Genomic DNA, 13,733 nt, shown 5'->3' on the forward strand with positions numbered 1-13,733 from the left:
TTTTTATTAAGTTTTTGTTCTTATTGTTGTTGCTGTAAAATAATACATTGTACACTTATTTCGAATAAATACTTTGTGATGCTTTACTGTAGTGCGAATAATAATTTAAACTTAAAAATTATTTAAAAAATATATATAATTATATAAGAAACTTTACTTGTGCATGCCACAATACACACATAAATATAAATATTTTTAATGAGATTGCCATAAATACAATTTGATAAAAAAAAAATGGGTTAAGGTGTGTAAGGCCGAAGGAAAAAAAATAAAAAAAAATAAATTTAATAAAAAACTAAAGCTTTTATGTAGAATTGCAAGTTTTTAAAGAAAAATAATGAACAAAAATGTAAAAAAATCACAGAAATGATAAAAGTTAAAATAAAACTATGGCAATAACAGGCATCTAAACAAAATACCCTTAGGCCCTGGGTTACACCAAATATTGATACAAAATATATTTCTAAAATAAAAATTAATTTTCTTTTTATCATTTAAAGCAATTAAACCAAAAATTTAATCTTAAAAAACTAAAAAAGTAGTATTTAATAATAAGAGGATTTAATCCCAACTTAAAAACAAAATTAAACATAACACATTCCCATCTCCGGTTAGGGGAAAAAAAGATTAATACGTCCACGCCATATTTAGAAAAGTATTTCCATAATAAAATCCCAATAACAAATAATTGTGTTTCATATGCTGCTGTTTTCTTCTGCATTTAATTACTACCACATGGAAGATGTCTAGAAAAGATAAAAAAGATAAATAAAAAAACAAGATTTAATAAAATCTGCAATTAATTTACTCCATTCAGAAATGAGATATGCATAAATTATATTTTGGATAAATATTTATTAAACACGTAAAATTTTAAATTTTTTTCTGATATTATCAAAGTAGTAGATTATTAAAAAAATTGTCACGGATTATTAGGACCGAAATTAAAACCTCTAAAATAAATTTGTCATAAATAAATAAATATTCGAAGTAGGTCTGCTTTTTATACCCTCCACCAAAAAAAGTATGGAGGGTATATTAAGTTCGTCATTCCGTTTGTAACTCATCGAAATAATCATTTTAGAACCAACAAAGTATATATATTCTTGATCAGCGTAAAATTCTAAGACGATTTAGCCCTGTCCATCCGTCTGTCCGTCCGTCCGTCTGTTGTAATCACGCTACAGTCTAAACGAATTAAGATAGGAAGCTAAAATTTTGCAGAGATCTCTCTTTTGTCTGCAGGCAGATCAAGTTCGAAGATGGGCTATATCGGTCCACGATATCGTATAGCCCCCATATAACGGTACACCCGATATTCGGTATTTTGATGATGTTAGCCACATTTTTCAATGGAATTGTCTGAAAATTCAAACAAGAAGTTCCTTGTGGGTACTTTATACCTCGGCAGAGAATTATCTATATAGGTCCACAATATCGTATAGCCCCCATATAACGGTACCCCCACGGTATTCGGTATCTTGATGATTTTAGCCACATTTTTCAACGGAATTGTCTGAAAATCCACACAAGGAGTCCTTGTGGGTACTTTATACCTCGGCAGAAATATCGTATAGCCCTCATATAACGGTACCCCCGATATTCGGTATTTTGAGGTTTTTCAACGGAATGGTCACAGGGGGTTCTTTGTACACAAGGTGTTCTTTGTACACAAGGTGTTCTTTGTACACAAGGGGATCTTTGTGAGCACTTTACCCCCCGACAGAGAATTCTCTATATAGGTTAACGATAACGTGTAGCTCCCATATAACGATACCCTGCGATATTCGGTATTTTGAACATCCACACAAGGAGTTCCATATGAGTACTTTACACGCAGACATAGATTTGTCTTTATAAGTCCACATATATCCCCCCATATATCGGCACCTTTCTATATTAGATATTTTAAAGATTTTAAAATAATTTTTAATGGATTTTATTTTTTTGAAAATTTTCTAATTCGTTCCAAATGGTGGAGGGTATTCAAAGTTCGGCCCGGCCGAACTTACTGCTTTTTTACTTGTTTCTCCTGTTTTTCGGTACATTGGTAGCTTTTGATTTCATGTGTTAGGACAGTTTCGGCCCCAAATATCCAAGAAAATCCGCTGTAGATGATCTCATCTCAAAAAATATTCAATAGGTAGCGAATTTGAATTTTAAGAAACTTTAAGGAATTTTTTTAATAACCGATTTATAGAATTTAACATATTTTTAAATCGTTTTCTTATTTTTTCAGAGATTATCAAATTCCCTTTTTCCCAATTTTCTAAATATTTTTTAAATGGACTGTCAGATTCCCAGATTTCTGTAATGATTTTCAATTCCGAAGCAGTTGGCGCCATGGATTTTAAAATATTTGTTGAATATTTTATGATATAAAGCTTTACATAGCAACAGGGCTTTCAATAATTCTTTTGAGGAACTACGAAAGTTGTGGATTTTGTATACCCTCAACCATACCACGTTTTTGTATAGCCCCCACATAACGGTACCTTCGATATTCGGTATTTTTATGATTATTGCCACAGATTTATCCAAAACTAGGTATTTGTAGTTTGTGATGGGTTCTAGCTCCGGTAGCAGGACATTCAATATCTAGGTCCACGTTTTCCTATAGCGCACATATAACGGTACCTTCGGATATTAGGTATTTTCTCTTAAATTTTTCAAAAAATTGTATTTGTAGTTCGTTATGGGTTCTAACTTAGGTGGCGGAACATTGTATATATAGGTCCACGTTGGTATGGAGGGTATATTAAGTTTGTCATTCCGTTTATAACACCTCGAAATATATATTTTAGACCCCCCATAGTATATGTATACATTCTTGATCAGCATAAAATTCTATGTCGATTTAGCGATGTCGGTCAGTCTGTCTGTCTGTCCTTCTGTCCGATTGTCCGTCTGTGGAAGTCACTCTAGCTTCCGAAAGAACTGAAATAGATTGATAACATTTTACACAAATGTATATTATGTCTGCAGGACTTTTGGTATTGAAAGTGGGACATGTAGGTCCACGTTTTGGTATACCCCCCATGTAACGGTACCTCCCGATATTCAGTATTTTGATTATTTTAGCCATATTATTCACCGAAATTGTTTCAAATTTGATATTAGAAGTTCGTAATGGATACTGCAGTCTATGAAAGAAAATTCTCTGTGCAGGTCCACGTCTCCGTATAGCCCCCATATAACGGTACCTCCCGATATTCGGTATTTTGATGATTTTAGCGACATTATTCGCCGATTTTTTTTTTTCAAGTTTCGCATTTGAATATTCTATTGGCTTATCACAAATGTTGCCTATGCAGGTCCACGTCCTCATATAGACCCTAATATTACGGCTATATTCGAAATTTTTAAGATTTTAACAGAATTTTTAACGGATTTTATTTTTTGAGAATTGTCAAATTCGATCTATATGGTGGAAGATATTCAAAGTTCGTCCCGGCAAAACTTACAGCTTTTTTACTTGTTTTTTTTTTTTAGAAAGCTCTTACTGCATTCTCCTACCGATCCAATCCAATCCAACTTTTGTATAAAAAGTTTTCTTTACTCCGGCCGAACTTAGTGTATTTTTACTTGTTAAATATTTTTTGTGGGAGCACGGCTCAAAATATAAATAGGACCAAACTTTTAAGTTTTTTGAATTTTGGTTTTTTTTTCGATTTTTTCCTCTGAACTTACCACAATTATTGCATAGGCTGTGCCAATTAATGCCCCGGCCAGAACATCAGTCCAATGATGTTTGTAATCGGAAACACGTGTCAGTGATGTATACCAGGCGAACATCAAAAATATGAATTGAAGTAAATGTTTGAACATTTTACTGCGTGAACAGGTCAGGCGTTTGTGCAAATAAATCTGAAAAGAAAAAAATAGAAATGAAAATAAAAATTAGATTAGAAACAATCATATCATTGTTATACAAGAAAATTTTTTCTTCGAAATTGTAAAAAAATAAAAATAACAAGTAACCAAAGGCTACAGTCGAGCGGGGCCGATCGTTGAATACCCTACAACACTATAATAAACCATACAGTTTATATAGGCGAAATACTCGACAGAATTCCACAAGATATTGTGATAAATAATAAAAGAAACCCATCAGGTTCCGGTCTCTAATTTTCGAATAATAGCAACTTTAACTAATTTGCTCATTTCCAATTTATTGGTAGATGTTGCACGTAAATGGTCTTCCTAGATCTGGAACCAATATTTCCCAAAGATCTATAACCTCTCAGAAGTGGCAAAAGATTAACATTTATTATTATAGGTCTTTGACTGAAACGCATCTATATGAGATACAGACATTTGACTATATTCTTCAACGAAATCAGCGTTAACGAAATAGTCGGAAGTGCATCTTTCCTGTATTTGTGAATTCTCCAAAAAGTCACTGGAATGGAAATTTTCGTATTTTGTCTACAAAAGTTGGCAAACTTCTTCACACATTGAATATTTTTGGATGGCCATCCAAAACTGCTTGGCTTTTGCAATGTGCGGTAACCCCCATTCAAATGTGCGTGAGGATCGGGCGATAATTACGACCTGCCGACAATTTTGCAGTTTTTTGGTCAATTTCAACCCCTAAATATATGGCGATCATCTCCAAACAGAGTAGGCTTCTATTCTGACCCTCATCTTATCCCCATGCAAAATTTCGTAAGGATCGGGCCATAAATGCGATCTGTATATGATATCCTGATATCCTAACTACTTAGTTTTGTTAGCTGTAAAAATATTACCAAATGTTTAATTCAAAATGAAAATATGACAAAATTGAAAAAATATGAGAAAATTTACAAAATCAATATTTTCATCTTTAGAAAGATATTTTTATGCGATATTTTTAGACGTTTTTTCTTTCCTGCCAAGAGGCCATTCTGAATTAATGAGAACTGTCGAAATCAGTTCAGCCGTTCTCGACATATAAGAGATCTTTCAAGCATATCTCCTTTAATAGACATATATATCGCACATATTTTGCTATATATCCGATTTGTTGGATGTTAACATCAATGTAAAGATCAAAAGTAACCTTGTGATGGCTTTGTGACTTCGCCGGGATTTAAAATATTCACGGTTTAATGAAAAATTTTGGTTTTTTTCAACACAAAAGATATGGTATATTTTACCCGCTAAATGTTATCCGATGACCACCCAAATTAGTAGGCTTTTTCCCCGCCTTAAACTCTATCTACATGCGAAATTTCGCGTCGATTATTCTATAATTGCGATCATCTCCAAAAGCAATAGGGTTCTATTCTGGTCCAAACCCCACCTACATTCTAAATTTCGTGAAGATCGGGCCATAATTGCGTCCTGTAGAGTGATTACAAATTAACATGGACAGACGGACAGACGACATACATAGCTAGATCGACTCAGCTCGACGAGATAGGAAGATCTATATATACTTTCCTATGTGGGAAACCAATATTTCGAGGTGTTACATAATTTTTGGCCCAATCAAACTTATAATACCCCCAACACATAGTGTTGTAGGGTATAAAAAGGTGATTTCGAAACAATCAAGTCATTGTTATCCAAGAAAATTTTTTCTCCGAAATTGCAATTTTTAATGGTAGCATTAAGGCTCATAGACGAAGCCACTATAGGTATTCTATACGAAAAGCTTAACGGACTTCTATGAGGAAGTCCTTAAAGGACTTCTATAAAAAATCCCTTAAAGGACTTCTTTAAGAAAGTCCTTTAATGACTTCTATAAGAAAGTCCTTAAAGGACTTCTATAAGAAAGTCCTTAAAGGACTTCTATAAGGAAGTCCTTAAAGGACTTCTATAAGGAAGTCCTTAAAGGACTTCTATAAGGAAGTCCTTAAAGACCTTCTATAAAAAAGTCTTTAAGGAAGCCCTTTAAAGATCTCCTATAAGAAAGCTTTTAAATTATTTTCTATTGCCAGATTTATACGCAAATAAACTTTTTTTTGCTAACTTACCGCTGTATAGATCATCGTAAAGGAAGTAAAACTGGCATGGCCACTGGGAAATGACAAATGCGATTCCTTGATAATTTTGGCGGGATAATCCAAACCACGGCAGGTGAAGTCCTCAATATAGCGACCTTGGTTCATAGGATTCTCACACGTGGTGCCATCGGGTAAAATTGGTTGGCAGACCTGGGAAAAAGAAAAAAAAAACACAAAAAGAACAATCAATTATAAAATTCAATCCATAATATTTTTCGGCTTTTAAAATATACAATATACCAAAAAAAAAATGAAACTTACCGCAAAGAAATGTGGTCTCAGCCTACCAATCGAATATTTGGCAATATCTGTGGTCAGCTCGCACACGCCCGAACCGAAAATCAATAGGCCAACTCGCTTGTAACACTCAATTGCCCAATCCGGCACTTCCAAATGGCAAAAATAATAATTGCTCGACGATAGATTACCAAAGCTGCGCATTTTGTGAGAATTTGCTTTGAAAAATTCCAACATTGTTATCTGGAAAAGGAAAAAAGAAATAGACAATCATTCAAACGAACTAAAACAAATTGATTTATTTTAACAATTCAATTTGTTAGGATTTTTTTTCTGCTAAATAACTTATTTGTTTAGTGAAATACAGTACACCAAAGTGATTTGTTGCGGATCTCAGCGGGATATTGGAATGACTTCGACTAGATCTTGGTTGATTTTCCCAAATACCAACAAACACTTGTAACCGAGAGAACTGAGCAACAACTTATTTGTGTGGCGAGGTGAATGGGGTTCCTATGAATGATGATGTTGTTGAGAATAGCTGCTTTGGTTAGACCAAAGTCAATAGACGTTTAAGATAAATCCTTACGGTGGCGATAAGATATTGTTGCAATTTAAATCGAATTACAGTTCAGTTTGTCATTGCGCAAATATTTTAAATTTCATGGGAAATTTGCAAAGATTGACATTAAAATAGTTTGATCTAATGAATGGAAATTAGTGGGTTAAAGGTTGACTTCTTGGGAAACGAAAACGTTTTATGAAATATAATAAAATGCAGGAAAAATTTGGCAGATTATGCAGGCAGATCTAAAAAGAAAATACACATGAATCGTAATCTTGAAAGCTTACTTCACAAAGTATCCTAAACGAAGGGGTCAAATTCCCCCTTTCAAAAATTTTATAAATTTTCGAATAAAGATTCCTTGAAATTTCTACCTTTTGAGTATGTAATGTCCTCTACAGCATTCCCTCTTATCAACGGGATCGTAACACTACAAAATATTCCACAAAATTATCTATACTTATAAAAGAGCTGTCAAATAAGTGACTGGCCTAGAATCAATGCCCAGACAAAACCGCTGAAGCTAGAAATCTGAAGTGTTGATGCATTTGAGTTTAATAACACAGAGTTTTCTGAAATTCTAACCTAAAAGGGTACTTGAGCCAGAAATTTGGAAGTCACAGATAGATTACAGGATACATGTACCAAACGGTTTTTGAAAATTGTAACGTTAAGGTTACAAAAGGTACTAACTTTTAAAATGTCGTCATTTGCTATTATGTTGACGGATAGAGCTAAAATAGTACTATATTTGGTACAATTTGAAATTGGGTCAAAAGATCTAAAATTTGCCATTAGGGTCGCTGTTCACGTGTAACCTTTATATGTGGAGGCGGTTTCAGAAATGTGTACCTAAATTGTACGAAAAGTACTATATGGTACTATACAAGGTGAGATGAAAAAACTGTCACCAACTTCAGACTGCTCTCATTTCTAAGCCACTCGTCCGACAGCTTTTAAAATTATTCCCGTGACACCTCATTATATTATTCACAAGCATACAACAGCATTTTGGTGAGAATTTTATATAAAAAAAAAATTATTCGTGATGGAATTTAAGCGTGATAGTGTGATTTCTTTATATTTGGCTGAAAACCACAAGTGGCTATCGTTAGAGCATTCCAGCATTTGAATGTGAATAAATCTTCTGTGTCTCGTACCATCGCTCGTTACCGTGATACTGGTAGCGTAGTCCGGCGTTAAGGGAGTGGACGGAAGAAAACAGCAACATCAGCAGAAATGGTTCTAAAAGTAAAGAGCTGAACATATCGCAATATTCCATTCGGCAAATATTGAAAAATGAGCTCGGGGTAAAACCATTGCAATTCCAAAAAGTGCAAGAACTTGCACCGTAGCAGAAAGAAAATAGATTTAAAAGAGCTAAAGAGTTGCTGCGCTTGGGCGAAAGTGGCGAACTGACGAATATTTATTTCCGATGAGAAAACATTCGTTGTCCAGCAGTTCGTAAACAAACAAAATGTTAGTGTTTACTTGCCAAAGAGGTCAGCTAAAAATGTGCACCTTCGGTTGGACACCAGAACTCAATCGCCGGTCATGGTGATGGTGTGGGCCGCCATAACAGCCGATGGTCGCTCTCCGCTCGTATTAATCGACCGTGGCATCAGGGTCGAATATTATCGCGAAAATATTCTGGAGGTTGTACTAAAGCCTTGGGCATGCAAACATTTTGGCCTCTTTGAGATCTCTGTTGGTATCTGATGGTGATTTTTCAAATGTGGACTATAATTGTTCGAAAAGTTCTAAATGGTACTAATTTTGGACCACTGTTGGTATCCAGGATGGAGAGATGTAGATCGTGTTGGATATGCGTACTACATTTTGTATTGGTTAAAGGGATACAGGAATTTTATTTTAAATAAAATAGTTGGTATTGGACATTCCAACAGGACTCAGCACCATCGCACTCAGCACGCGCCACCCAAGAATGGTTACAAAATGAGGTTCCTCGCTTCAATTTCAGCGCACAATGGCCACCAAAATCTCCGGATACCAATCCGTTGGACTATTGTGTCTGGAGTATTTTGGAAAGTAAGGTTGGCACTAAAATTACCAAAGTATCGATCACCACGCAAGCAAGCACTTCGGCGGGAATGGGCCAAAATACCGCAGAGCAACATTCGGGCGCGTGTGACGGTTTCATTGAGGAGGCCATTGTTTGGAGGCCATAAGTCGTGCCAAAGGTAACCAATTCCAACAAATCTAAACTTATTCTAAAATTTGATGCATTTTTCGACTTTTTTGACCTTCATTCAATAAAACTGAAATTTGATATAGATGTCACTGTTGATATCTGTGGTTAAGATATGGATGTGGTTTTGTAAATACGTACTATAGTTGTTTAAAAAATATGATAATGCCATAACTGTTGGTGTCTAGAGTTAAAATATGTAAAATATTAAAATATGTAAGTAATGAATACAAAAATTATACGAAAAGTACTTAATTGTGTGAATATATAGAGCTGGAATGCCTAACGTTGATATCATCTAGGGCTTCTGGTTGAAAGAAATATTTAGATATGGCAAGTAGTAAAGAACCAATTGTGTCCCTTTTTGGGTGAGGTACCAGAAGGGGTTCGCAGATATATATAATCTTCGCCACAGATCATGTGGTAACAAAAATGTTTGTATGTGTGAAGTTTGAAGAGAGTTGGATGCCTATTTCGCTTTCTTTGAGCGTTTTGTTTTTCAAAATTTTGAACCCTATGTGGGAAAGGCATAAGAAGAAATGACTCGATCTCTACCATCTTTATAAAAGATCTTGTGTTGATGGAAATATTAAGATGTACCAAGTATGAAAGGAATCGAGTGTTAATTTCGCCTTATATGAGCTGTATGGATATACAAAATGTTGAACTTTTGTGGGTGAGGTGCCAGAAGGAGTGAACCGATATATCCCATCTTCAAAGAAGAACTTGTATTAGTTGAAATAATGGAATGTGTGAAATTTGAAGCGAACCGGACGCTCATTTCGAATATTATAATCACTTTGGTTATTCAAAACTTTGACCCTTTGTGGGGAGGTACCAAAAGAAATGGTCCGATCTCTACCATCCTTATAATAGATCTTGTGTTGATGGAAATATTGAGATGTGCCATGTCTGAATGGAATCAGATGTTAATTTCGTGTTTCATGAGCTTCATGGTTATTCAAAATTTTTGACAAATTTTTTTGTGGGGGAGGTACCAGAAGAAGTAGACCGAAATATAATCGTACATCACATTTTATAAGAGTTATAATTATTCTCAATTTTGACCCTCAGTAGGGGAGGTACTTGATAGAGTGGACCGATATTGTCCATTTTCGCACCTTACCTAGCACCAATGCAAATAGTAGGATTTGCAAAGTTGGAACAAAATCAGATTATCCTTTATCTTTCTGTCCAGAAATATGAAGCGAACCGGACGCTCTTTTCGAATATTTTAATCATTTTGGTTATTCAAAACTTTGAGCCTTTGTGGGGAGGTACCAAAAGAAATGGGCCGATCTCTAACATCTTTATAACAGATCTTGTGTTGATGGAAATATTGAGATGTGCCAAGTCTGAATGGAATCTGATGTTAATTTCGCGTTTTATGAGCTTCATGGTTATTCAAAATTTTGGACCCTTTGTGGGGGAGGTACCAGAAGAAGTGGATCGAAATATTCCACCAGACCACGAGTTAATAAAAATTTTGTGATGTGTGTACTTTGAAAACAATCGCACTCATACATCACATTTTATAAGAGTTATAATTATTCTAAATTTTGACCCTTTGTGTTGGAGGTACTTGATGGAGTGGACCGATATTGTCCATTTTCGCACCTTACCTAGTACCAATGTAAATATTAGAATTTGCAAAGTTGGAACAAAATCGGATTACCCTATATCTTTCTGTGCAGTAAAATATTTTCATTGAAAATTATGACCTGTTGTGGGAGAGGTACCAGAAGTAGTGGGTCGATATTCCCCATCTCCGAACTCGATTTAAGTTTGATAATAATATAACGATGTACCAAGTTTGAACCCAAACGGATACTCCCTTCGTGCGCACCAACGGACGGACGAACATCGCCAGATCAACTCCAAATGTCCTGAAACGGATTTGGTCCAAAGATATCTAGGGTCTAAAACCGTTATTTCGATTAAACACGTTTTGTCCGTATCATCGCCAGATAAACTCCAATGGTCTAAAACCCTTAATTCGTTGAGACACGTTTTGTCCGTATCAAATGATATATACCCTCTCTAGCCATATAACTGAGGGTTTAATAACCCACATTTGTTATATTTTCTGATTTTTTTTCGTCTAGAAAATTCACATACCCATATCCAAAGATCGAGTTATAGATACATTTTCCCCTCACTTTATTTACTTGCTGCATAGCAAATATTTGCTCACATGAAATAGCATGCAGGCATGCGCAGCATACAACAATGGCATGTGGCTGGTTAGCTACCGTTCTTCTGTTTGAACTTATTTTAGTTTTTTGTTTCTCTTTTGATCTTTATGCCGATCTAACAATCTTCGTAGATTTATGGAAGATCGAAGCAGAAGAAACAAAGGCCACCTGAAGGTTGTGATGCAGAGACCAACTCAAGTGTTTACATGTCGGGTTCGTTCGCTTTATCTTATTTGCTTGTTACTGTTCGTTTGCCAACTCTTTTGTTGCCGGTGTGTTGTGTCGAGTCGCTTCGGCATTAGAAACTTTTTAAAGAAACCGCCATCTCCGAAAGTCGGCTAATTGATTATTTTCACATCGTATTTACATTAGCACATACTACAAATAACCAACAATCTCATAGATTTCAGATAAGTCACACACACACACACTCACACAAACCTCGTTTGAAAGAAAGCCCAACTTAAAACTGGGTTACAAATTGTTAACACAACTCTGATGACTATCGGGTATTGTTGGTGTAAATTGATATTCACAAAGGCGTGTTGGAGAACAATAAAACAAACTATCCTTTCTCTGTAATTATTTGACACATTAATTTAATGGCAATTAACTAATGGCCAAGCAATCGCGTAGCGTGTTCGGCGAAAAGGAGTTGGAAAAAGCGAATGAAAAAATACACATTAAAAATGGACACATATAAACATACATACATATATACATGAGTTCTAAGAAGTTCCTTTCAAAATATCCATTTTTAAGAAGGTGGTCCTTCAAAAAAAAAGAAATCTTCAACATGGGTAATGTAGGGCACGTGTGAGCTGCTCAAAGTTAACTTGGCAAAGAAAAAAATTGATACAGTAGATGATTCTTTTCTGTTTAGTTTCCATTCCGTTGGATTTGCCTAGTACTTTGCTTAGAAAAAAAAAATTAAATTATTTTTGACTATAGCTGTAAAAAGGGCTTCATCGGTTCCTAGTTACTTTAAGAGACAATATTATCTGATTTTAGACATAACAGAGTATATATATTCTTGATCAGCGTAAAATTCTGAGACGACATAGCCCTGCTGTCCGTCCGCCTGTTGTAATCATGCTAGAGTCAAAACTAATTAAGATAGAAAGCTAAAATTTTGCACAGATAAGTCTTTTATCTACAGCCAGGTCAAGTTCCTCCGATTTTGGGTATTTTGATGATTGTAGCCAAATTTTTCAATGAAATTATCTGAAAATCCACAAAAGGAGTGTCTTCATAGTACTTTACCCCCTGGAAGAGTATTGTCTAAATAGGTTCACGATATCGTATATCCCCCATATAACGGTACCTCCCTATATTCGTTATTCTGATGGTTTTAGCTACATTTTTCAATGGAATTGTCTGAAAATCCACACAAAGAGTCCCTTCTGAATACTTTACACCTTGGAAAAGTATTGTAGATATAGGTCGACAATTTCATATAGCCCCCATACAACGGTACACCTCGATATTCGGTATTTGGAGGACTTTAGTCACTTATTCACCGAAGTTGTTTCAAATTTCTTAGTTCGTAATAGGAACTAATGTCTATGACAGAAAATTGTCTATGCAGGTCCAGGTCATCGTATAGACCCCATATATCGGTAACTCCGTAACAAAAACGTTTATATTGAGAATTTATGTGAAATAGATCATACCAACTATGAACCAAATTATATTGGTGTATAGTGCATCATATGACTTAAAAAATATTTATTGGAGGAATACCGGGTGACTGCTTACACAACTTTTGTCATAAGTTATTACAATATTTAAATGCGAAACTTGAAGAAAAATCTGTTTATAATGTAGCTAAAATCATCAAAATACCGAATATAGGGGGTACCGTTATATGAGGGCTATACGAAGACGTGGACCTGCACTGACAATTTTCTGGCATGGGCTGAAGTATCCATTACGAACTTCACATGCGAAATTTGAAACAATCCCGGTAAATAATGTTGCTAAAATCATCAAAATACCGAATATCGGGGGGTACGGTATATGGGGGCTATACGAAGACGTGGACCTACATAGTCGTTAAATAATGTCGCTAAAATCATCAAAATACCGAATATCCGGAGGTACCGTTATATGGGGGCTATATGATAAAATGGACCTACATGGCCCATTTACGAACTTAACCTGCCTACTGGCAAAATATACATGTGTGCAAAATTTTAGCCTTATACCTTAATTTGTTCGAAAGATAGCGTGATCACAACAGACGGACATGGCTAAATCGTCTTAGAATTTTACGCTGATCAAGAATATATATACTTTGTTGGGTCTGACATGAGTATTTCGAGGAGTTACAAACGGAATGACAAAATTAATATACCCTCCATAGTATGGTGGAGGGTATAAAAAAACCATAATTTTTAATTTTTTTTTTTTTAATTTTATTGAATGAAAGCAAAAAATGTCGGAAATAGAAACTAATTTTAGAATACGTGTAGATTTTTTCGAATTGGTCACCTTTAGCCTTCAAAGGCCAATGAAACCGTCACACGCTGCTC

At 35.0% G+C, this 13,733-nt stretch overlaps 1 protein-coding gene across 1 annotated transcript in view; it reads right to left on the reverse strand.

Moving 5' to 3' along the window:
• Positions 1-13,733, reverse strand: part of LOC131803761 (putative phosphatidate phosphatase) — a 40,858-nt gene continuing 27,125 nt past the window's right edge. Inside the window, exons 4-7 of the mRNA XM_059125432.1 lie at positions 6,255-6,473; positions 5,964-6,143; positions 3,691-3,867; positions 1-746 (exon numbers count right to left, since the gene is read on the reverse strand). Of these exons, the coding sequence (XP_058981415.1) occupies positions 729-746; positions 3,691-3,867; positions 5,964-6,143; positions 6,255-6,473 (594 nt within the window). The 3' untranslated portion in view covers positions 1-728. The remainder of the gene's footprint in view (positions 747-3,690; positions 3,868-5,963; positions 6,144-6,254; positions 6,474-13,733) is intronic.

The sequence above is a fragment of the Musca domestica genome, unplaced genomic scaffold (assembly GCF_030504385.1).
Source record: "Musca domestica strain aabys unplaced genomic scaffold, Musca_domestica.polishedcontigs.V.1.1 10, whole genome shotgun sequence".
Taxonomy (NCBI): domain Eukaryota; kingdom Metazoa; phylum Arthropoda; class Insecta; order Diptera; family Muscidae; genus Musca; species Musca domestica.